General features: G+C 47.1%; 1 protein-coding gene across 2 annotated transcripts in view; it reads left to right on the forward strand.

Annotated features, from left to right (window-relative positions):
- Nucleotides 1-559: 559 nt before the first annotated feature.
- The window catches only part of LOC119436580 (cytochrome P450 4c3-like), a 43,018-nt gene continuing 18,695 nt past the window's right edge, over nucleotides 560-24,882 (forward strand). The window contains exons 1-4 of one of the 2 annotated variants that reach the window (XM_037703468.2): nucleotides 560-828; nucleotides 3,065-3,150; nucleotides 11,563-11,756; nucleotides 14,683-14,752. In XM_037703468.2, the coding sequence (XP_037559396.2) occupies nucleotides 766-828; nucleotides 3,065-3,150; nucleotides 11,563-11,756; nucleotides 14,683-14,752 (413 nt within the window). In that variant the 5' untranslated portion in view covers nucleotides 560-765. The remainder of the gene's footprint in view (nucleotides 829-3,064; nucleotides 3,151-11,562; nucleotides 11,757-14,682; nucleotides 14,753-24,882) is intronic. The other variant, XM_049659638.1, reaches the window with a different exon arrangement.

Here is a 24,882-nt window from a genome sequence, read left to right on the forward strand (position 1 = left end):
TGATATACTGCTGTCTACCTGCTGCTCCCTACGATCCTACGTCATCTACGGTTAACAAAAACACTACAGCACTATGACTGCTTTTTTGTTGTTGTTGCACTTAAACACGATGTATACGTACACCTCACAGCTATCGCTATATAGTATAACATAACATGCTGGCATCCCTGTAGATCTTACTAAACACTGACCGTACCTATCGTTACATAACCACGCGAACATACATATAGGTATACTCATGCGGACCAAAGGTGCCGCTTTATTACAACCACCTTGACAGAGCCGCAGTTCGGTGGAAAGCTTAACGAAATCAAGCTCACCGGCCGCTCCTCCATTTACCTGCCGTTCTAAGTCACACCATTCTGTTCCTCCTACCGCTCCCCGCCCCATCGCTCTCACCACGCTAGTTGCTTTGCCGGGGACATACCTACATCGCCGATGATCGCGTTATCCTGTATACTGCTATCGCATTAGAACCCTTGCAACGACGCATATCGTGCACTGATATCAGTTTCGACCTACCCTCGCCTTTGAACACACTGCGTCCGAGTTTGGCCTGTGTTACAAACCCGGGTAGAATGCTTCATCTTTGTAATATACTGTTGCATTAAAACGGAATTTATTCTTAGAGCGTATCAATGCAAACATTGAGTGTGCAAGGTGCTCCCAATTTATGTTGCATCTTTAGCTCCCTATCTCGCTTTTATCTTTCCAGCTCTGTTTTCTGCTGTCGTTGGTTTCCACCATGTTTATAGAAAGCACGGGATGCATATGTTTTTTATTGGGACCACGCCATCAGTTAGCCTCCAGAAAGCAGAGTTTGTAGAGGTATGTGCCATTTCTCACTTATTCAGATAGCCACTATTCGCTAAAAATTGTGCAAACAATTGCTTGATGCTTAGCGCTAAACACAATTCTGGGTAGTCCGCGCCATCTGCTACATAATTTACCGTGCAAGTAGCATTTTCCAGGATACAAACATTTAAACGTGTATAGTCCAGATTTGCAGAGCGGGGTCCTCCATTCCATTCCCACTCCATTTCGGAGAATAGAGATCCCTCGCAATTTCATTCCGTGTAACTCCGTAATGGTGAGAGTTGGGCCACTAACACTCTTGGAGTGAATGAGCTAGCCTATTCCGTTCTCCCGGTTCCAGGAAATGAAACGCTGGCTTTAAATTTTTTACGACTTGCGCTTGCGTGCCTAACAATTAAAACATATTTGCGAAGTCTTAACAAAATTCCAAATAGTGTTAAATATACTTATTTTCCACACAAGAACAAACCTGTACGATTTGTGGGATCTTATCTCCGCATTGCCTTTTGCCTGTAACCTCTCCAATATCTACTGTTCTTCTATCCTTTTCTCAAACTTAGTTTTGGCAAATATCTCTCTGCCTAAAACTTTAGGAGAAACCCTTAAAAGAAGCGTTGCACGAACACTCAGATGGTGGGCACATGAATTTTTCGAGTAGAGCACATGCCTAGTTAATACATGACCCATAATTTAGGGACTTTGCTTCAATAACACGTATATAAGATAAGTACTTCACTTTTCATGAAGTTTTCGCTCTACAGGATGTGTAATTTATTTTTCCATGAAGTCTTCTAGTTACATCTGACACTCCTACTGCCTTGACCATCAAATAGCATAAACAAACATGTCTTAGCGGCATGCTTTAGAAATCACGAATGTATGACGAAATTGCAAACTATGAATTTTTATTCAGTTTTTGCCATAAAAAAATCTACGTGATGTGTCAATTTGGGGTAGGTAGCAGCCTGTCATGTGGTCCCATCTTCTGAATCTCCTCTCTAGTCCTTACATGCATAAAAGCGAAGAGATAGAGGAAGGACTCAGTTACGCGCTTGGCTTCTTTAACATCATATTGAGGCGAAAAAAGGTCTTTAATGGTTGGTGCTTTCATATGCGAAATTTCACCTCATCGTGTTTACGCAATCTTGCTTCAATATAAGGATAGGTCTGTTTATTTTTTATTGTATTTTTTACACCCAAACGTGACGCTAATACCAGTCAGCAGAATGCACCGATTTTGGAAATACTATAGCCTACAGCTGCCCGCTCGTAACCATTGAAATTGGGTTCACTTTAGCTGCACAAGTGTTAGGCTATGCAAGACCAAATCGCCCACGGCGATACAAGCTTGCCCCTTTCTAAAAAAAAAAACTTCACAATTTCTGAAATATGCAATTCTTGCGTAACTATTTTTATTCGCGTATAGCAAAGGGGAAAATAATATAGAATTGTGCATGTGATGCATGCAGCTGGAATATTCTGTCACTTTGATGACGAATATAGATGCGAAATGCTTTGACACGCTTTGCAAAATCGTCTTTTGTTTTACTTTTAGTGGTATATTAAAGCGCACAATTTTTTTTCAACACACCTCTCTGACAACTTTTTATCGCTTATTGATACTCCACAGTGTTCGAAAAAACATGGCGCTCGTTTTAAATCACTGTGGGCTCTTGCAAGGTGCAGCCGTTTGCAAAGTCGTTTTGGCCCCCATCCTTGTATCGTAAAGCACGTTCTCGCCAAACAGAATCATTCTTAATGACTAAAAGTTTCTCTCTTGACATGCACTTGAACTTTGTAGCTCATGAATGTTTACCGGACTTCAAAAGCATAAAGGGGTAGCATACCCTGTTGTAGTCGCATGTAGGTATATACTGAAACAGCCAGGATTGAATAAAATTTGAGAAATACATGTAATACATTAGCCAAATCTAATTTATTCCAATTGGAAATTTTACCGGTTTTGTAGACTCGCTTAAAATAACCATTAACTGCTCCAGGACTATGTGCCCATTCCATTCCAACTCCATTCCGGAAATTTGGGTTCCTATTCCATTCCGCAAGTTTAAAATTGTGGAATGATTCCGAAATCATTCCAACTCCGGAGTTGCCACTCCGCAACTATGGTATACTCCACACGCCCAACATCGTTGTCTTAGAAAATATGATTATATGGAGAACTTACGAGATCCTAAATAATACAACACTAAGGAAAAAAAAGTCATTCGTGCATCTTTTTTCATCGTAGGAAGTGCTCTCGAGCCATTCACTTCTTGCAAAGGGGTCGGAGTACGGACTACTGCACAACTGGTTGGGAACTGGCCTACTTACAAGGTGTGTAATACTACCACTCAGCACATTGCATGAATACGTATATCTGACGTAGAGGTTTACATACTCGTATCCTTGTAATAGGCAATGCATTCTCTCGTTTAGATGGTCATGCAGCTTGTACATTAATTTATGCTGTAGTTTTGAAGAGAATTAACTAGCAACTAGTCGATCAAACACAACAGCTTCATCACTGTTGTGTTTCAATATTTATTTTTTTGGCTATAGTTATCAGCGAAAGAAAACCACAGCGCGAATTCATTAAACTTTTTTTTTACGTAACAGCGTTTTCTTATTCACCAGAAATAGGGCGCTCGCAACTCATGAGCGCGATCGGTGTGATAACCACGCGACCGCGTCGGCGATGACCAATCATGCACGGGTCTTGTACGAAAGAGAGGTTTTGCAAATACGGGGCCCTGTTTTGCATAACCCTCTTAAAAGATTAGACCTTGAAATGTGGCAATCAAGTTTGAACCACACAGTAAAATTACTAATGTTGAAGTTTTAGGCTCCTACATCAACATTGCTTTTGTTGGCTTCGAGGAAAGCTTTTGTACGCGTGTGTGTGCGCGCGTTTAGGTGGCGAGGAAGGGGGGGGGGGGGGGGCTGGAGATAAGTGCGGTAGACTGTTTTTCTTGTGACAGTCGTGACAAATGTATATATAGTGGCGGAAGTGCTTTTTATGCTTAAAGAGAAAAATGAGCTAGGCTGTTAAGGGACCTCTTTTCTGAGGTTCCTTAACAGCTATATAATCGTACAAAAATTAGGACGTCACAGCCGAGAAACATGTTGGGCAGGCTCCTGCATATGACTTTCAGTGAAGCACTGGAGCATACAGTCAGAACAATACAAGGTAATGTGGATGTGTTTAAAGCCCGCAGGGTTTTATCTATATTATCTGCTTTCGTTAAAAGCATGTGATTCCATAAAGTCAGTGCTCCGTCACTGCAGTTAATTATAATGTGAGAGGACAATAAATAACGAGCTAGCTGGTATGCGCAGACCTTGAGTCCGACGCGATGCCCAGCTGCAGGCCCATGAACGAAGTTGCTACCTCACCCTTTCAAAGGACTTTGCTACCTACAAACATTTTTATCGGGCGAGGAGATAAGGGAGCGCGGCGAGCCTTTCCTCCTCTCTGGCTTGTGCTAGCCGGCGCTATCGGCGCGGCGCTTCTTGAATGTGTTGCAGTCGCGTCCTGCGGAACGATTTGGAGATGCTTTAGCTCGTTCTCCGTGAAACTTACGGGATGTCGGTTCATACAAGACTGTCGAAGAACTAGTGTGAAGAATTTCGGTGCAGCGGTAACTACAGTATGCGGAAATTTCTCTTAGCTGCGCAAACGTGCGACGTGCATCATCAGCCGCGGTGTGTGCATGGGTTTGTCAGATGTCTTGGCTGTATCTTTGTTCACTCGTTGAAAAGAACCGACGTCTGTGAATTGCGAGCGTACGTGTACGGCCAACCCAATACAACCCCGAAACATCTAAGCGAAAATCGCTATAATACATTTGCGTTACCCATCAGTATCGTTCTCACACATTCCAAGTCTAGTATACTTGAAATCGCTACGCTAGGTCTACGTTAACTTTCTGTATGAGGCCGATGGCGTTGCTCAACACAGCTATCATTGCAGCTGGTAAACCAGCATGATACATATAAGGTTTGTACTTTGGCATTGTTTTTTTATCCTTTAAAGCTGTAATATTCAAAGGGAAAGGTATCAAAAGAATCTGCGAATATTATTTATGAGGACACAAGTTCCGTAAGACGGTTGAGTGCGTCGTTGAGGATGGGACGAAAAAGACCGCACAAAAAAATAATTGGGCTAGAACCTCTCCTGTCGCGAAAAAAAAAAAAGACGGGCTAATGTCGCAGTAAGACCTCCCATGATCACGCCGCATGCTTGGACCATGCGATATAAAACACAAACAGGTCTATAAACCAACATCTACCACTGCTTCGGACGTTCGCGCAGTCCGCAGCCGTTCGCTCGCCCACTCGACAGGTGTGATTCACACTGTAGAGTAAGCTGTTATTGCTAACTAAAGCTATTTTATTCGTAGGCGACAACCTCGTCCAACAAACGAGGTATTCTCGCAATGCATGTGCAGGCAACAGCTTGCAAAAGTAAACAGCACAACTTATTCCAAAGCCGAACGGTACCCACGCTGTTAGGATCGTCATATGTTTCGTAACTACTCATTGGTGCTAAATAACAGCTTAGAGCTACAGTGAGAATGCTGCAGTAAGGTCGCATAAGTGAAAGAAATTTTCAGGAATACACAACTGATCTCCGAGGCTGATTGTATGCTCAAACATGCACGCACACATCGCACTGAGTGCTCCGTCCACCTCAACGCCACCAGAAACTCCAGCCATGCCGACTTGAATCACTTCAGTATGGTTTGTAGAACCGTTTCCAACCTATAGAAGACGCCAAGTCATGCTAAATAGACGACGCGAGCGCGAAAACAACCACCAGAAACTGCCGCCGAGCGTATACCTAGCATACAACTGGGAGCGCGTGCGCAAGCCAGCATGCCGACTGCCCATAGATGGTGCCACTGCCTACGCAATATGACGGCGCCCATGACAAAAAGAAGAAATCTCTTGCATATGAAATTGACCGCTATTCAGAATTAGCGCAAGACTTCCGCGACGCATATCGACATTAATGCTAACATTGTTCTAGCGAAAGAAGACACGGTCGAGGGAAGAGAGGAAAGGACAGACGTTCGTAATATGTAAGACAAAAGTATGTCTTCAGGGCGCGTGGCTCAACTTCCTCTGTGGGCTGCTCTGTACACGAGAATGAAAACCCTAACTGCGTCCTCCTTGAGCGCCCAGAATACTTTGCAGAAAGGGCATCAGAGACTAAACTAGAAAGATTTGACAAGTGATCATTATCTGTAACGAAATACTTGAACCATGGACTAGGAGTCAACTGCACCGAAAGGTTCAGGACCTTTTAAGAGATCCTTTAGCGGACACAGGTGTAGATAAGCTACTGTGATAGCTGATACCGTATATCGGTGTATGCTGTTGTGGCGTTTCCCTAAGAACAACCCCGCCTTAAACGCCCGTGTGCTGGGCGAAGCCAGCGATAAACCAACACTCTTTATTGCAGCTTGACAAGTATATTTACACAACAGGTACGTCACACATGCGGCCGGCATCACCGGAGTACATAAAATAAAAAGACGTTAAATAATAAAATAACACGCGGAATAACACTGCCACAACTGTTGCAAATTTTAATTTGTTGCTGTAAACGACATTTGAAATAGGCTAGTGTGTCGTTGGCATTTGATTGCGACTACAGTGGTACATCCTATACTCGTATTCGTCAGGTGCAATGCGGGCGTGCAGATGGTCTCTTATGTTTGCGTGGTACAGTGAATATAACTGCTTATTATTTTTGGAGCTATCTTTGTAGCGAGTTGTTTCTTTTCTCTTTTCTTTATCTTTCTTTTCTTTTTTCTTTTGCTGTTGAAGGAAGACCGCGGAAGTAGTAGAGTTTTTGTTTCCGCCCCAGTTTCTACAATTCATATATTTAATCAGAACAGTACTGTTAGGGCACCATTATAGAATCCAAAATTTAAATAAAGAGCGATGTGACACCACACGGACATGGCTGGCCGTGGTTGTATTTATATAGCAGGATACATGCGTGCACAACTTTGCTTAGACTACGCTCGCTGCACGAAGATCCGAGGCGATGAATATACATCTAATTTAATTCAAAACTGTAGCAAGACCGGCTACGCAAGGCTCATATTATACAATTGATGGCTCTCGAAATGTGCCTGGTGCCCTGAAGGTGAATTCACAATAATATAAAAATTATCGCGAACGTTGTCATCGAGGACACGGTGAAGTGCTGAAAATACGAAGCTCCTCGTTCCAAAAGCAGCGACAACGGTCGCGTGAGCGGCGATGGGCGTGTGGGCGAAAAACCCATATCTGGCACATGCGAGAGAGGTGCGCCTTGTTGGAACGCCTGGGCGACGGAAGCACTTATCACAGCGTAGATGAATACCCTTCCGTCACCACGGTCGTTCTCATCAACGCATCGTCCTTGGAGCCAGTGCTGACGACGAGGCCGCGAAAGGAACGCGTTCTCCTGTCGTCGCGTACGTGATCAATCGCGCACCACTGCGGCCCTCATCGTTGCAGGACAATGACATCTTTTGACGGCCGCGCGCCGAGTTAACTCTCGAACCATCGATGTCTCCTCTACAAGCCACAAATACCCACAGAGGCAAACCATTAGGGACCTAGCACCACTCCTGCGCTGTAGGCCACCGTCACGGGGGAGGCGCAATACAAAGTCTTTAGCGTGAAAGTTTTGAGGTAAACGCAAGTGGACTGGGCGTCATACCGGATTAGCGGAGGCGCAAAAGCCAATGGCCTGCACGGTGCAACCATCTAGTGGGGCAGAGCTCAACCAGACAAACACAGCTAATATTGCAGTAACCAAGTGTATTTTACTATGCTGCTGGTATGTAGGTTCAGCAGGAGCACGATTACGTCGCTGCCGAAAATTTACATCAGCAGCAAAGTAAAAATACCTCGCAATGTGAGCTGTGTCGGTCTGGTTGAGCTCTGCGCCACTAGGTGGCTGGGCACCGTGCTCTGCCATTCACATTTACGCCTCCGATCATCCGGTAAAGCGCCCAGTCCGCTTGCGTTTACCCGAATATTGGACACTCTAAAACTCTCGGAATCCACACTACACCGGACTCGCTCGTTTTAGCTATGGACGGATGGATGGATAAGGCAGAACCCTTTGAAATCAGGCGGCGGCTCAGGCCACCTAGCTGTGACTAGTAATATATTTGTACTTATCGGAGGGTGAAATTTCACTCTTGCCTTGATTTTAGCCACCAATCAGATAATCTCCGTTTGGTTACTTATACCCGCCTAAAGTCTATATCGCCTCCACTGTCCCTAAACCCCGGAGTGAAAGATTCAGCAACGACCAACGCCACCTGGTGGACTGCGTCCACCCGCGGTGGTGGCGTAGTGGCTTTGGCGTTGCGATGCTAAGCCCGAGGGAGTGGGATCAAATCGCGGCCACGGGGGCCACATTTCCATGGGCGCAAAATGCACAAACGCCCCTGTACTGTGCATTGGGTGCACTTTATAAAACCCCAGGTGGTAAGATTGAATCCTGAGTCCCCAACAATGGCGTGTCTCATAATCGTATCGTGATTTTTGCACGTAAATCCCCAGAGATTAATTTGGTGGACTAGGTCCAGAAGTGCCTGGAAAAATTCATCGGCGGAGCTCAGGACTGAGGGGTAATGTCATCTTGGGGAGAAAAGGGCATGAAAATAGTTCCCACTAGAAAAATACTTGCGTGTGCAGTTCAGCTTTTCTATTCAGGTAAAAAAAAAAAATCACATATCACATATGCCAAGAAGTAGAATCGAATTAGGGAAGCTTACGAATAGGCAAAAATGTATAAAACGCATGAAACAATAGTCGTAGATGGAAAAAGAACAGAATAACTGGAGTTCAGCGTTCAGCAACAAAGAAAATAAAAACATGAGAAATGTTTTCTCCCCGGAATTCGGTTTCAGCTGAAAATAGCACGTGAAAGCAAATTTACCAGACTGCAATTGGTGCACATGCACGCGCTTTGATGCAAAGAGCCGAAGTAACGCGTCAGCGTGCTTCTCAAGCGATCTCTACCTTTTTGCGTTCGTTTTTTCTACCACTGCGATGAAAGCGAAAAGCGTGGAGGGAATGTACGCAGAGGAGTTGGGGGAGCCCCGGTGCTTGTAGCCTTCGCGTAGCGCACAGAGCGGCGAATGAACTGAACTAGTTGATTTATGCTAACGTGTGGTCTTATATACCTGGTATTTTTTTTTCTGTGTTATTCGTTGGAGTTTTGTACCCGCCCGCCGTGATGTTACTACGAAAGTCTTATTCTATTTGTTCGATATCAAATGCACTCACTCTTGATTCCTGCATCGTCACATCGCCATATGGCGTTGTGCCTGCTTAAGACTGCTTCTCAAAAGCATGGTTATTCTATGCACTCGATAAAACTACAGTGGTAAAGAGCAGAATCTACAGTCATATAGCTCGTTTCAGAGTTAAATAAGATTAGTGAACTAGACATATTCAAAAAAGAATAACCAGTAAGTTTACCGCGAGGAAATTATCCACCGAAATAAGCCGGTGAAAGTCCTTGTGAAAACATGTATAGCCGAAAAAACAGAATTTTTAGGTGGAAATAAAATTTGAAAAGTATTAAGCGATGTTTTTTGTTTTCTTTAGGCTTAATTATACTGGTATTTATTTATTTATTTATTTATTTATTTATTTATTTATTTATTTATTTATTTATTCATTGTGCCTTCGGGGCACACAATGCGTGAGGTATACTGATACGAATAACTGTTAACTGTCGCTGATAAGCGAAAGCAATGAAACAAACTATGGCCATTGCGGAAGCGTGTAAAGCGTAATATGCACTGGATGTGAAGTTCCGTCTGACATAAATTATATACCAATTAGCCCTCACTTTCAATAATGTATATATTATGCTAGATATGTGTCAGCGCGTGTAGTAGTTTGTGTAGAAGTGTTTTACACACGCCTCAGAACAAAATATCGTAACCAGCAAATATGAATGAAGCCTCGTCGTAATATTGCACAGCCCAACAAAACCATACATCGACAGCAGAACAATATTGACACAAATTTACTCAAAAGGACAGCGGCTGTTAAACGCTTGTGGGCATTATTTTCAGATGCCACCTTGCTTTTGCATCTCGTTTCTGTCGAAACACTGAGGTGAAATTAATTCCCGTGGCTAGTAAAAGAAAGAAACCTGGTGCGGTTGTTTCTACATGACCTCCAAGCGCATCAGGAAAGGCGGCCTGATACTATAATCGTAATTGATAACGGTGCAACGCCATCCCTTCAAAAGGAAACTATTAAGTTAATAAACAGCATTTACATTTGCCTAATTAATTCATTGCTGTTAATTTTCAATTTGTTTAAACAGAAGTATGACCCGATGTTCCGTATTTTTTTATTGAACAAGTATTCTATGCACATTGATGTGCAATATATGCTACATTTACACCTCATCTTTTCAAATCCACCCGTAATATTAAATTAGACATCTGATTATCAGACTCAAGCCTTCCAGCAACATGCATACAATGTTTAGGTATGAGTACTTAAAAACATGATTAGGAAAGAAATGTGCAATGGGAAATAAAATCCAGGAACGATGACACACTTCTCAATGACCTCAAATTATTTGGTGAGCTTGATGCGTGCCTGATGAGCAAACCGAAATCAAGTGCGGCCTGTACTATTTGGATCTCCATCTGCTAATAATTCCCTCTGATAACACTGCCAGGAGAAATACAGGCAATGCTTGGAAGTTGTAGTGCTTAGGAGTAAGGCTGAAAGCGCCAGACTGTTTTTTTTTTTTGCAATATTACAAATTAAATGAAATTCTGTGGCTTTGCGTGCTAAATCTACGATATGATCGATTATGAAGCACGCCGTAGTGGGAGACTCCGGACCACCTGTGGTTCTTTACCGTCCAGCCAATAAACGGTACAAGGGCATTTTTGCATTTCGCCCACGTCGAAATGCGGCCGCTGTGGCCGGGATTCGATCCCGCGTGCAACGACTTTAGCAGGGCAAATACTTTTGTAAAATAAAGCACGCTTTCTTGATTTGCAGTTCGGACATGGAGACAATCATCCCGCCCACTGAAATTCGAAACCGTTAAGAGCTACAGCACAAAACAATACGATACAGTTTGTATCGCTCGAATGATTCGGCTAAACCAGAGCTGAGACCCTTGTCGTGAAGCACTATGTCAAGCTGCATATACATATATATATATATATATATATATATATATATATATATATATATGTACTACCAAATAAAGGAAAATAATGGTTCAAGCAAGCGTCTGCTCAGGTGATTTATCTTTATTTCTTGCTTTCGCGTTTCATATATCGCACACAATCATGATTAGAGTGATTGCCCTTCGGAGCCGGGCAACTTAGAGATGAGTTCAGTTTAAAAGAGAAGAGAAGTCAATTGGATTCCTTCTATAAAAATAACATCACAAGACTCAGAAGTTAGAACATGTGTCAGAGGCAGCTGTTTTGATCGAAAGGCCTAATCCTAAAACGAGCGAGTTTCGTTTATTGAGTGTCCATTGCAATTTCGTTTCAGTTTTTTATTTCAATCACAGCGCGATTGAAATAACTAGGTCTTATCGAATCACGGAACAACATTCTAGCAGTGGTACTGTCCGGGGGTTAATAGTGTAAGTTGTAAATGATACCTATTGAAACGCGGAAGAGCGCATTTTATGAATTAATACTTTCACAGCACACGAATGTTTTATGTGTTTCCCAGTGCAGGTAACAAGTGGAGAGCAAGGAGGCGAATGTTTACTCCAGCATTCCATTTTCGCATTCTCGAAGATTTCAGCTCGACCATAAACACTCAGTCAACTGTACTTGCCGACAAGCTTGGGAAAATGTGTTCACCTGGCAAGCGCACCGACATCGTACCGTTGGTCACGCTGTGCACCTTAGACATCATTTGCGGTAAGGTTCCAGATATTATTCCTTCCTTCAGTAAAGGCCTAACCATGCCCACAATAAAAACAGCCTGTGACCCGAATTCACCGAAGCTTGTGCCCAAGTATAGTTCCTGAGAACGTCAATTGGCTAATGGCAAGCAGTTTCTACAAATACAAAGCTTTGATTTCAGTCCTATATTTTCTAGACTGCTGTCATACTATATAATGCGGCTGTCTGAACTACTGTCTCATTCTTGCTTCATTCACCGTCGCGTTTACCGGTCACTCACAACTGACCTCCAGTGTAGCATAAGGTCCAGGTTATTTGTCTGGGTGTCCTAGGTGGGCAAACCAGCTTGCCTTTTCGTAAAGTCGTTGCCGACGATGCAAGAGAGAGCCGGAAACCACTCAGACATGATGTCCTCCCCTGTTACCAGTCTACTTGATGTATTCGTTTTCAGAAGCCCCAGATTTTTTTTTCTGTCTCTAAAGGTACAATTCTCAGGAAATTATTTCGTGTTGAAGTTGGTATACAGAGTCACCTATTGTCATCCAGAAATCGTTTCTAGATACTTGTAATGATAAACACAATTATTCTGTTCAGCCTTAACATCAAAACTGGATTTGGTTTGTCCTTCCGTCCGTCCATTTTCTTACGCTGACGACAAACACTGTTGTCATCTATGTTATTATCTCGTTGTCAGGCCGCCTTCTCATCTCCGCCTTCATCATGGGTGAAGAAGAAAAAAAAAGCTTTGTCTTCCACCGGTACTACATTAATCGAGCTGCAGACGATGCAAGCTCCAATACGGTGGCTTGTATAGATCAGGAGTTCGAGCTACACAGTGGTTCCAGTGATCGCATGTCTGTTCTGTGTATTCAAACAATACACCATGACATAATCCAGCGTGATTGATAGTCAGGTCATAGGGATCTCTAAAGCACACACACAGAGATAGGAAGGAGAGGAAAGGCAGGGAGGGCAACGAGACGAGCGTCCGGTTTGCTACCCTACAGTGGGGGTAAAGGAAATGGGAAATAGAGCAAAAGGGGGAGAGGCAACATTGTGGGCACGCGGGAGGATTCAAAGAACTATATTAAACGGTCTTTCAAGCCAGTGAAGGACTGCACCAGTGCACGAATAGCGTTTTGTGTCACCGATGGTTGTGGCCACGGTCTGAGTATCTTTGAGTCAGAAAACGATCTCGACTCGAACTGGTTTAATGTTGTCTGGAGGAAACGGCGTTGGACGTCCTGACAAGGCAGATACACAACAGGCCCTCAGTCGTCTCCTCACACTTACAGGAGTCTCACGTCGGGCTATAATCCATTCTAAAACGGTAAGGGTAAGTCTTCGTAAACGCCACTACCAGTACTAAGCGGTACAACATGCAGCGTTCCTAAGCAGCAGGAAAGGGTAACACTTTTAGCAGTAGCAAGGTGGTTTAACTGTCCACAGTTAAAGACTCCTTTTGTCGCAGTAATAGGGTTCAGTACTAGAGGAGCCGCTTAAGTCTTATTTTTTATAAGGTTGTGCAGGCTGCACCATGGCCAAGGCATGACCATTGTGGTAGCGGCAGAGACGCACGGGCTCGAGCTGCGGTGCGTTCGCGCAGGTGTTGGCCGGCGCTCCGGGCACCTGCTGACGTAACGATAAAAAAAGAAGCAAAAAATATCTGCTCGTTTTGGTTTGAGATTGACGCCTCTTGTGTACGTCCATGGCCCTACAAGGTCATTATCATTAAAACAAAGGAAGATATACCGTGTGCTTCAGGTAAATCGAACCAAACTTCAAAAATAAAGTAGTACACTTTAGACGAATGAGTCCTGAGTTACTCGGACTATTTGTGAAGTGAGATTAGTTAGCTAATTATTACGTTTAATTATGCAAGATTTTTTTTATATTTGATTCAGGGCATAATTCTTGTTTGAAAAGTGGTAGAGCGTGCTGAGAAGCAACTAATTAAGTTGTTTCCAACTTTCCACTGCGTTATCAATACGTGGCTCTTTCTGGACTCTGAAGAAAGCCGACGAATAATTAAAGAAATGACGTCCCTGCGGGCTTGCTGGTCTGGATTGCAGCGTACTCAATCGGAGCTTCAAAAGGACGAAGCCCACATGCCTATCGAAATTTGACGACTCTCTTTACATTAGTGTTTAGCAGTGGCTCACCGCTAATCATTTAGGACCGTGGCAGAGTTCTATCTTCACAACGAGAGTGGGGAGTACGTTGAACGTCGTGGCCGGTCGCTTTCTTACTTTTTAAATTGGCGTGCAAGCTTCGTTCTTTGGAAACCCGAATCCACGGGCGCAAGCGCGCAGTAACGCTTTTGTTGTCGCCTTTTCCAGGCTTTCCTCATTGCCTGGAAAAAATAACCATGTAAACGATAACGACATGGAAACAAATTTATAAAGTGTTTCTGAGCACGCTCTGTAACTTTTCAAACCCGACTTATGCCCTTAAATGAATATTTAGAATTTGACATAAATAACCGTCACAAATCAGCTGACTAATCGCGCGTCAAAACAATTTTGGTAACTCAAGACGACTACAAACAATATGCTGTTGCTCGGATCCGTCTAAAGTGTACCCCTTGTTGCGGCTCGAGGTGGCGGTTGGGCCAGGAATCCACCAAGCCCATTGATGAATACATCCAGTAGTAGGAAATAGGAAAATTGTTTAATTTACATTATTTACACTGGCCCCTGGTTAGGAAGCCCACTCCATCAGGAGCATATTCAACGTCTCAGTTCGTATCAGGTCACGTCAGCACCCACCCCCACTGCACCACCGGTCTCCGCTTTTAATCCCTTGGTCTTCCCTAGGAGACTCGACTGGGGAATTAGAACATCTGAACCATACGCAATAAAACTAATTTATAATTAAACTCTCATCTACGCGTATTAACTTGAAATGCGCGACATACTTTAATAGATTTCTCCCGTTTCAGAGACTATAATGGGGACATCAATTCGTGCGCAACATGATGAGCATTCTCCGTACGTAAAGGCCGTGAACAGGTGGGTTTTGCTTTGTTTATTCTTTGGCGGCGCATGTTGCTACTAGTCTTCGTCTGTATCCCACTGCTTACGTGAGTCTTGAGTAGTCACACGCAACGTCTTCTTTTCTTCACATCTGGTCTGCCGGTCTTAAGCTGGTAAATTTAAGTGGTGGCGCTCAGGCGAAGCAGCGGTTGCACGACTAGGACCATTACCAACTGGCAGCCTCTTCAGCTCCTCTCAAATCTTTGTTTAGTGTAACACTGACGTACGTATTTTCTGGGCTAAATGAAATGCGGCTGTCTAAAGAGCACACTGTTTAAAGTCCCAGATGCTAGGGAAGGTGTGTCGAGAGTCGATATATCCGTAACTTGTTCATAGCCATGAAGAGATGCTATGGCTGTTCCCTTCGCCACGTGTTGTGCCTCATTGCCAAAGTTAGTCAAGAGGACAGCCGCACATCCGTTACGCAGGTGAACAAGGCCCCTTGCCACACATATTTGCTTTTCCAGTAGCAGCCCGATATTTCCGTCTACAAGTCCCTCATAGTCTCGAAATGCGTCGCTCCTTACAGTCATCTGCACCTTGCCGGCACCGTCACGTGTTCATCCACAATACGCAGAGAGGCAACACGTGGATGTTCCACATCAGAAAAGGCGACAGCATTTTCCGTAGTAAACAACACGCGAGATTCTTGCAAGTCGATTATGGCACCGTTTGCTTGCAAAAAGTCCATGCCCAGGGTCAGATCACGGGAACACTCGGGTAGAACAATAAAGCTGCTGACGTACATAAAGCCACTAATTCTGATCCTTGCTGTGCACATTCCTACAGGCTCGACTAAGTGTCCCCCGGCTGTACGTATCGGAGATCCGGTCCAATGGGTCAATACCTTTTTCAATTTTCTGGCGAGTACACTACTATTAACTGAATAGTCAGCACCAGTGTCTATCAACGCGGTCATTTCGAAGTCGTCAATGATGACACGCAACTCGGAAGTAGCGTCGCCATCACTGCATTTGTTCGTCGCGGTGTCACTGCCGTCGTCTCGTCGGGTTAGCAATGGAGGGCCTTCGGTTTCCTGGGCGTCAGCGGCCTTGCCTCCACAGGTCGCTGGCTCTAGTTTTCCCGTCGCGGACTTGGTGAGCGACGCCTCAGTGACATGGAGGACGGACGCGGACTCGGCGACCGATAACGCATAGGCGCTGCCGATCGAGGCTCATGTTGCTGGGGGTACGGAATGTTTCGGCGTGTAGATAAATAAAAATGCTTCTATCTCGTAAGGGCGCTCACCGTTTCGAGGGCAAGGCGCATTCACGGAGAAGCCACGGAGTCCCACTCGGCGATACTGACATTCCCGATACAGGTGACCAGCCTCGCCACAGTGGTAGCAGAGGGGACACCGGTCTGGAGTACGCCATACATCGCTTTTACGTGGTCTTCCTTCCGGCATGGACGGCATACTGCGAGGAAGCATCTGGGGCGTAGCGGTAGTTCTGGCAGAGTCAGCGCGTCCAATGTCCTGCCGTAAAGCTTGTGCGTATGATATCCGTGCTAGGGGCCGTACCTGAGTCTCTGGTTCACAAATTACTTGTCGCACTTCTTCGCGTACGACATCTGCAAGTGATGACACCGTAGGAAGGCTTTGAACCAGCTTCAATTTCTGCAGCTCTTCCCTAACGACAGACCTCACCATTTCACGTAGGGCGTCGATGTTGCTGGGGAGGGCTCCTGACCCAACTTCAAATAATGCGACGCTTGCATCTCTGTTGTACTGTCTTGCACGCTGCTGCAATGTCTTCTCCATCGTCATCGCTTCTGATCTGAATTCGGCTACATTGCGGGGTGGATTACATACCAGGCCTGCAAATAGGTCCTGTTTAACACCGCGCATTAGGTGCCGTAATTTCTTGTCCTCAGCCATGTTTGGGACTTTGGGTCAGCTCGGCGGAAGAGGTGGGACATGTATTCAATGTACATAGTCACACTTTCATTGTTTCGTTGGTTTCTCACCTGAAGAGCACCCTCTGCCCTCTTCTGCGGTCCGTGCTCCGGTAAGTAGCGAGCAGCTCTCGTCGGAAGTCATCCCACGATGAAAACGACGCTTCGTGGTTTTGAAACCACGTGCGTGCAGATTCCTCCAGCGCGAAGTACACATACCGGAGTTTCCTCGTTGCGTCCCAGCCGTTGCATCTGGCGACACGCTCGAAGTTTTCGAGCCAGTCCTCGGCATCCTCAAATGTGTCTCCGTGAAATGATTCTGGCGTCTTGGGTGAGTCAAAGACGACGTGAGGAGGGGTCACTTGAGTAGCCATCGCACTGGCGCCTAGGCTGACCGCCGTCGCTTCCCTTAGTGATTCGGTGAGACGACCAAACTCGGGAGGCTCACCTCGTATGTGACGACTTGTGCGTTGGTGAACCGGCGTCAATTCCGCTGGCGGCAAACTTCGGGGGTCCGGGCTACCTTCCCTGACATGTGTGGGGCTTGGAATCATACCCCGCACCTCCACCAGAAATGTAACCAACAGTTACGACAACCGTTTCTAATAAAACTGATTTATTCTGGGCGAACCTGTGCCTGAGAATCCAGAGACTCAACACTCAACCAAAACGCCTGCGAGCGTCGCCTCTTTGAACGTTGTTCTCTCCTTTTTCACCTCCTGTCGCGTGCCATTCATCCGATCCTCGCGCACGAGCCACCGTTCTGTCACCACGTGGCGTGGGTACGTGCGGCGCAGCGTTGCCTTGCGGTGCCCTGCCTGACGCTTGTGTTGTGGCGGTTCTTTGAGACACAGCTATGATGCGGCGGGCGTCTTTTCGTTCTCAGTATGCTGGCGGCAATATATATATATATATATATATATATATATATATATATATGACGGCGTCCGGTGATGGCGTTAACTTGAATGTCCAGAAGATTTCGGCGCGTAGGTACAGTCAACAGAGGATTTGTATATCGGGTCACTGATGCAGCGTCACCTCCGGGAGCTGCACGGCTTAGTTTTCCGGAGCGCAGGTGCCAGGCCGTGCAGGGGACGATGACCGGTTTGGTCGCGGCGATCGAGATCGACGGCCTTGTGGGGACGGTGAGCGGCTAAACCTGGAGTGTGGAACGGTGGCATCGGAAGCATCGGAAGCATGTGGATCAGAGCGAGCGGAAAACCGTCGAATGTTGTCTCCAGGACGACGCCAAGATCCAGTGCTCCAGTTTGAAGGCGACGACCAGCTACTGCGGCAGTGACGGGCAATGTGTCCAACGCGAGAGCAGTTGAAACATATGGGTCGGTCGTCTGCCGTCCTCCAGTCAGCCGGGTTTCTGTAGCGCGAAGGGTAGACCTGGTTCTGGGTGACATTTGCAGGGGTACGTTCGGATGTACGGATGTAACAGACGGCCGATGATAATCCCATGTTCACAAACTCCTGGCGGACGACTGCTTGTATGATTGACACTGAGTATGAGTGAGTTGGCTGACTGAACGTCTGGAGGGACGGCCGTAGGAGCTAGAGCTTCGAGTTCGCGGCGGACAATACGCGTTACATCTTCTGACGCTGTAGCCGGTACAGGCGTCGATGGGTCTTCGCATGATGATGTGGCGGCGGTGTTAGGTAGCCGAAGGAACTGGCGGGTGATGCGGCGACTCTTCGCTTCTTCAAAGCGCTGTCATTCCTTAACTATGGCATCGACCGTCGTACAGTCCTTACACACCAGTAGATTAAACGCGTCGTCGGCTATTCCTTTCAAAATATCCGATATCTTGTCATCTTCGGCCATTTTTGCGTCAACTTTTCGACAAAGGCCCAGTACGTCTTGTACGTACGAAATGTACGATTCAGTGGTCGTCTGGATACGAGATCCCAACTCCTTTTTAGCGGCCTGCTGTCGGCCAAATGATCTGGCGAACAACTCACGCAGCTTCGCCTTGCAAGCGTCCCAACTTGTAAGATCTTCGTGCGTCCGGTACCACACGCGTGCCGTTCCTTTCAGACAGAATATCGCGTTGCCTAACATAACCGTGGGGTCCAACCTGTTGCGGTTGCTGACGCGTTCTTACATGTCGATCCAGTTCGACTTCCAAGCCATCTGTGCCAGAAAAGGTTCCCGGGTCTTGTGGGTGCAAAAGAATCACACGAGCCGGTGGCTGCTGCACCGTCGGCACTTCACTGGTCATCGCGGAGCAACCAAGACGGCGACCGCTTCGAAGTTCCGTGCTTGGTTGACGGAGCCGGCACGTTGACAGGTTTACCCAGCGCCTCCATCAAAAGATGTTACGGAGATAACGTTTATTGAGGGAGTATTGCTATATACAAGGTTTGGACAAGCAGCGGCGACGGATGCAAGGCTGTCGCGCGCCTCTGGCCACTTCGTCGCCGTCGTCTTCGTCCGACCGACAGTAGCAGCCCCTTCACTGTCTCGTGGCAATATATATATATATATATACCAACCTTATAATATTTGATCGGTAACTTTTTTAACTGCATTTTCACTAAAGAATATGTTTTAGCTATGAATTCAGTACCAGACAAAAGCTACAGGTGGCACGCGTCCTGTGTTAGTGCAGGTTAAAGTGTGGTTACTGTGAACTATTTCAATGTAATGTTTATTTTATTCTAACAACAAAATAACATATGTGTGTTGGTACTAAGAACGCATGCATGGTGGTACTTAGTACAAAATCAGTGTGAACCAATTGCTCTGAATTCATGCAAAACTCTCAAGGCTCACCGGTGTAATACCTGCCGTTATAGAATGAGGTCTATAAATATAGATGGGTGTACTCGTAAATCGATTGTGACGCGATATTATCAACAACCAAAAAGGTCACATTCTGTTGCGGCGTACGTTCTCACTTACGCTTCATTTGTACTGTTTGCTCTTTGTATGTGATCTGATGTGCGCTGGCGCAATAGACGACTATGCGCAACAAGCCTCAAACAACAAACGATGATTTTTTTTGCACCGAGAAATTGACCCCGCGAAATATAGATGGCATTGTCGTGCCTCCTCAATCCGCCACTGCAGGACGGAAGGGCTTCTATGGGAGCCTCGATATCATGCGTATATATACCTTGCTTCAGCACCTGATATTGGAGTGTCCCGCTTTAATTGCACAGCTCACGTCGCTAGTGAAAGACTACCGTCTCCTTGGCTTGCGGTACCCCGCTTTCATTGTGCAGCGTACGTCGCTATAGTGAGGGACTATCGTCTCCTTGTCTTGTGGTGTACGACACTCGAAGAATGTTTGTAACCCAGTGGTTATGCGTCTCGACAAGATCAGGCTCATCGCGCTCTCCTGACTTTCCTATAAGTGAGGTTCACGTTTGTAGCTTATTTCTGTTTTCAAATGACAAGACCTGAGACACTATTTGTTCAATTTTAACTTTCTTTAGTAGCGTAACCTCCAGTGACAAACCCTAGTGTGCGTGACCTGTACTGTGTGTGTTCTGCTTTATTCTTTGAGATTTGTCATCTTGCTCTTTCACCCTCTTCTTCCTATCTTCCATTTCTATGTTACTGTTTTGTTATGTCCACGGTAGCCGTAATAAAAGGCGTTCGCAACATGTAGCGGAGTTTATTTCAGAGGGTAGCGTGCAGAGCTGTCCGAAATCGTTTATCGTTGCTCTCTGTCTCGCGCCTGCTCGTGTGTCTCCCGGGAGCCGCCGACGGGGAGAGAGTCAGGAGACGGGGAGAGAGTGCGTCGTTTTCGGCTGGTGCGAGCGGAAGAAAGGGGATCTCGTAGACATAGCAATCTCGTAGACATATCAATTCCTCCCCCCTTAGTTTTGCGCTTGGTAGCGGTCCGGAGGGCGTCGCTGTCGTGTCGACTTTCGCTGGGCGGGCGCCAAGTTGTCTGGATCGCACCTGTGGCTGGTTTTCTCGGGCGAATCCGCTGGCGGCGTCGGGAGTGTCGGTTCAGGAGCGTCATGTTTCTTTGATAATAGCCAAGCCATGTTGAAAGAAGCCTGAGGGCGGCTGCCTTTGGCGGTGTCAGACGGCGGGGAATGTGCTCTTAAGCGGCGTAGCTGATTGAGGTGTCGGCGGGTAACCGTCCCGTTGACATCGAGGAAAGATCTCAGGCCCATGCGTTCCTTCACGATGACGGGGACCCACTCGGGCTTTCGTTGAAACTGGCGGGCAAGCACTTGTCCTTTCTCGAGTTTCCGGCAGCGCGGAGCGCCTTAGATTTCTCGTGCGGACTTTGAAGAACAGCCGAGATGTGTGTTCGCAGCTAGCGGGAAAACATGAGCTTTGCAGGGGTCTGGTCCGACGTATTCTGCACGGTTGTGTGCTGCTTGAACAGAAAGTGTGCGATGCGCCGCTGTACTGACCCTGTAGGGTCTTTTGCGAGAGCGCGTTTTAGCTCTCCAACGTAGCAGCGTTCAGCATGTCCGTTTGTGGCTGCGTGATACGGAGCAGGTGTTGCCGCCGAGATGCCGCTGTCACTATAGAATTTCTTGATTTCTGCCGACATGAATGGGGTTCCATTGTTTGATACCACTTTGTGGGGCAGTCCGAACGTTACAATGAACACAGGGCTTTGTTCATATGGTGAACTTCAACCCATTTACTGTAGGCGTCCACAACTACCAGAAATGTGGACCCGTCAACTGGGCCTGCGAAATCAAGGTGCAGGGTGTGCCAAGGTGTGCTCGGTCTGTCCCAATCCGGAACTGGGGCTCGTGGCGGAGCGCGTTGATTGGTCTGGCAAGCGGTGCACTCTGCCGCAAGTGTCTCGATATTGTTGCGCCCAGAATCGACAGGCGCATTCTTGGGTTGTTTCAACCGAGGCTGCTCGTTTCATCACCGTCGCAACCCTGCACTGTCACCGTCAACAAGCGCTCCAAATCGGCAGTGCGCATCCTTTGGTTGCTTCCCCCGATGCCACCCCCTTCATCAGCGGCCGCCTACCTGGCGACGTGGCCTGACACCGGCTGTGACGAGATGACAAAGAAGCTCACTTAGAAGCGACGACAACCGCCATCCTTCGTGGAAGCGGGGACCAACGCGAAGGTCACTCTCCCGACCCTGGCAAGATGACCGTCACGGAGAGCAAGAAACCAAGTCGACGACTTTCGTGGAAAGAGTGTGAACCCCCTGTTTACAAATTACCTCGTCCTTGCTTCGAAGGTTGGATATCAGAGGCGGAGTTCTGTGGACAATACGACCCCTCTGATTGGCCACATCAAGGCCATTGAATTCCCTTGTGTGGGGAACTGGGGAGGGCGACTGTTTTATAAGCGGACACATTTGGTTCAGTGGGTGTGTCCTGACGTGTTCTGATATGCCCAGACATGTAGTGAGCTGAGACATTCAAAGTTCTCCCCCATGGAGTGGGCTTCCATATCTGGAGCCACTGTAGATATGTAGAATAAATCCTTTTTCTCTCGCTCTTACTCCCGGACGTACTCATCCCTATGGAGCGATCACCGGCCCAAACGCGACCCCGAGTCCCAACAATATCCTTGTCTATTCCCGGCCACCACATGTAGCTGCGGGCGCAGTTCTTCATTGCGACCACGCCTCTGTGTCCGGCGTGGATGAGAGCCGTAGCTTGTGGGTTAAGTGGGCCTGGAATCGTCATCCCAGCGTGATGTAACCACGATGATAGCTCAACTCCGTAGCTCTCGCGAAAAGCGTTGAAGTTGTCTTCTTTGAGTTTTTGAACGCTGCCTTCCTGTAGAGCTTTGTACAGCTAGGTCAACGTCGGGTCATCTTGTGTGGTGGTTGCGACCATGTCGGCTGTTAGCGGAGGCCTTGGTAGCGCTTCGAGCATCAACACGCAGCCAACTTCAGGCGGGTCCTCAATGGTTTCGCTGAGGGGTAGGCGGCTCAGCGCGTCGACGTTTTGGTGCTTGTTTCCAGGGTGGTACACGAGTTCATAGTCATACGCCGACATCTTAATGCACCATCGGTTCATACGGGGCGACAGCGTTTGCGGAATCTGCTTTCCCAGGATGTCAAAAAGCGGCCTGCGATGAGTAAGTATGGTCACATGTCTGCCCGCGATATACTGATGAAAATCCGTGGCACCATAGACGATAGCCTGTCCTTCGCGATCGAGCTGAGAATAATCGCGCTCTGCGGGGGATAGTGTGCGGGAAGCGAAGGCGATCGCTGCTTCTCTGCCTTGATCGTCTCTTTGTGAGGGAACTGCACCCACGCCGTAGCAGCGTTCACATGCCAAGAGTAAGGGCAATGTCTCGTCGTAGTGTCTGAGCAATACCCTTTCACGTAGCAGCTCCTTCAAGGCTTCAAATGCTTTCTGATTTCGTTGCGACCAAGTCCAGGGAACGCCGTTTTTCAGCAGGTTGTAAAGGTCGTTGGCCACCGTTGCTCGGTGTTCTAGGAATCGGTCATAAAACGTTAGGAGCCCAAGAAAGGATTGCAGCTCCTGCTTGTTGGTTGGAGCGCGTGACTCCGTGATGGGCTGCACCTTGTCGCTGGTGGGGTGAATGCCTTCGGCATCGATCAGGTGACCTAAAAATTTCACTTCAGGCACCGAGAAGCAACACTTATTCATGCTTAAGCGGAGGTTCGCGCTAGAAAGCCTTTCCAGAACAAGCTCTAAGCGAGCTGCATGTTCCTCACTGGTTGTGCAGCTGATGATTACATTGTATAAGTAGACGCACACGCCAGGTAATTCCTTGAAGCTGGCATTCCATGTACTTTTCGGAAATTGCTGGGGCCGTCGCTACTCCAAATGATAGTCGCTTAACTCTGTACTGTCCTCTAGTGGTGTTAAGAGTGAGCACTTCTGACGTTTTCTCGCTCACCTTCAGCTGCTGGTACGCTTGTGTTAGGTCCAGTGTGCGGAAACGCTTTCTTCCACGTAGCGTACTGAAGACTTCCTGCGTTGTTGGCAGCGGGTACGAGGACGATTTTGTCTCCAAGTTTACAGAGATGCGGTAGTCCCCGCAAAGACGTAGGCTTCCGTTTTTCTTCCTCACTGTTACCAGCCGTATGGCGCAGTCGGAATGTTGCGTGGGCTCAATGATACCCTGTTGTTCCAGTATCTCGAGCTCCTTATCGTAGGCAGGTTGCAGGACAAACGGTTTAGGTCTGGCCTTCAGAAACATCGGACTGGCGTCCTGGTGGAGCTCGAGGTCAACCGGTGGCCCGTTATGTCCTAGAATTTCCCCAGAGGACCGCCTCGTACTTCTGCAGGCGCTCGACCAGCGTTTGTCGCTCGATCGGGCTTTCCTCTGCTGCCTGGGTGATGCCGCAGATCGCGATCTTGAGAGAGTCGAAGCAATTTCTGGCCAAGAGGCTGGATCCAGTACCCTTAACAATCACGAGAGGCAGTTTTGCAATAGTGCCGTTGTACGCAATTTCTACATTGGCACTACCAGAAGCGGCAGGTCTTGTCCTGACCATGTTTTCAGGTGTGTGTCCTCGTCGAAAAGTGCTGGTGCGTTCCATGGCCATGCATTGCTGTACGTACGCGTATCCTCGCTGATTAGCGTTCACGCTGCTCCCGAAACAACTTCAAATTGTATGGGCTGGTGGCGGACAGTAAGGTTAACCATAATCTTTGGTCGCGTGCCGAGGTTGACGACATAATGTAAGCCGTAGAGCGGTGTTGATGCTGGTGGACTGTGCTGCGTTTCGACTTGCGTTATCGTCTTTTGGGCGTTCACGCTTTTGTGTCGCTGTGGTGGCGCCTTCGCCTGTTTATTTCTTCATGATGCAGACATTCTCAATGTGACCGTGCTTGTGGCAAAAAGTGCACGTAGCTGCTTGGTGCTTGCATGACTGGGGGCTGTGCTGCTCATCGCAACGTCAGCAGAGTTGTGGCTTAGACGATCTCTTTACACTTGCCTGGTCACCACGAACTTGGTGAGTCACCTGGTGAACCGGTTGAATGTTTTTTCGGATGTCTCGTTGCTGTTGGCCAACGCTTTCCGCTCGAACTGCGGTGTCTTATGCCTTTGTGAACGTCAGGTCACTCTCAGCAAACAGTCTTTGTTGCAGGAGATCATCCCGTAGTCCACACACGAATCGGTCACGCAGCATAATGTCCAAGGGAAGCATTGTTGCGTTGGCAGGTGATGCTGTTGACGCCGTCTGCTGTCCGGTAGCTGCTGGTGTAATAACCGTTGCGCGTAGCGTCCCGAAGCTGCAGTCGGCGGCCAGTCTTTAGCGCCGCGAC

Source organism: Dermacentor silvarum, chromosome 1 (genome assembly GCF_013339745.2).
Source record: "Dermacentor silvarum isolate Dsil-2018 chromosome 1, BIME_Dsil_1.4, whole genome shotgun sequence".
In the NCBI taxonomy this organism is placed as follows: Eukaryota; Metazoa; Arthropoda; class Arachnida; order Ixodida; family Ixodidae; genus Dermacentor; species Dermacentor silvarum.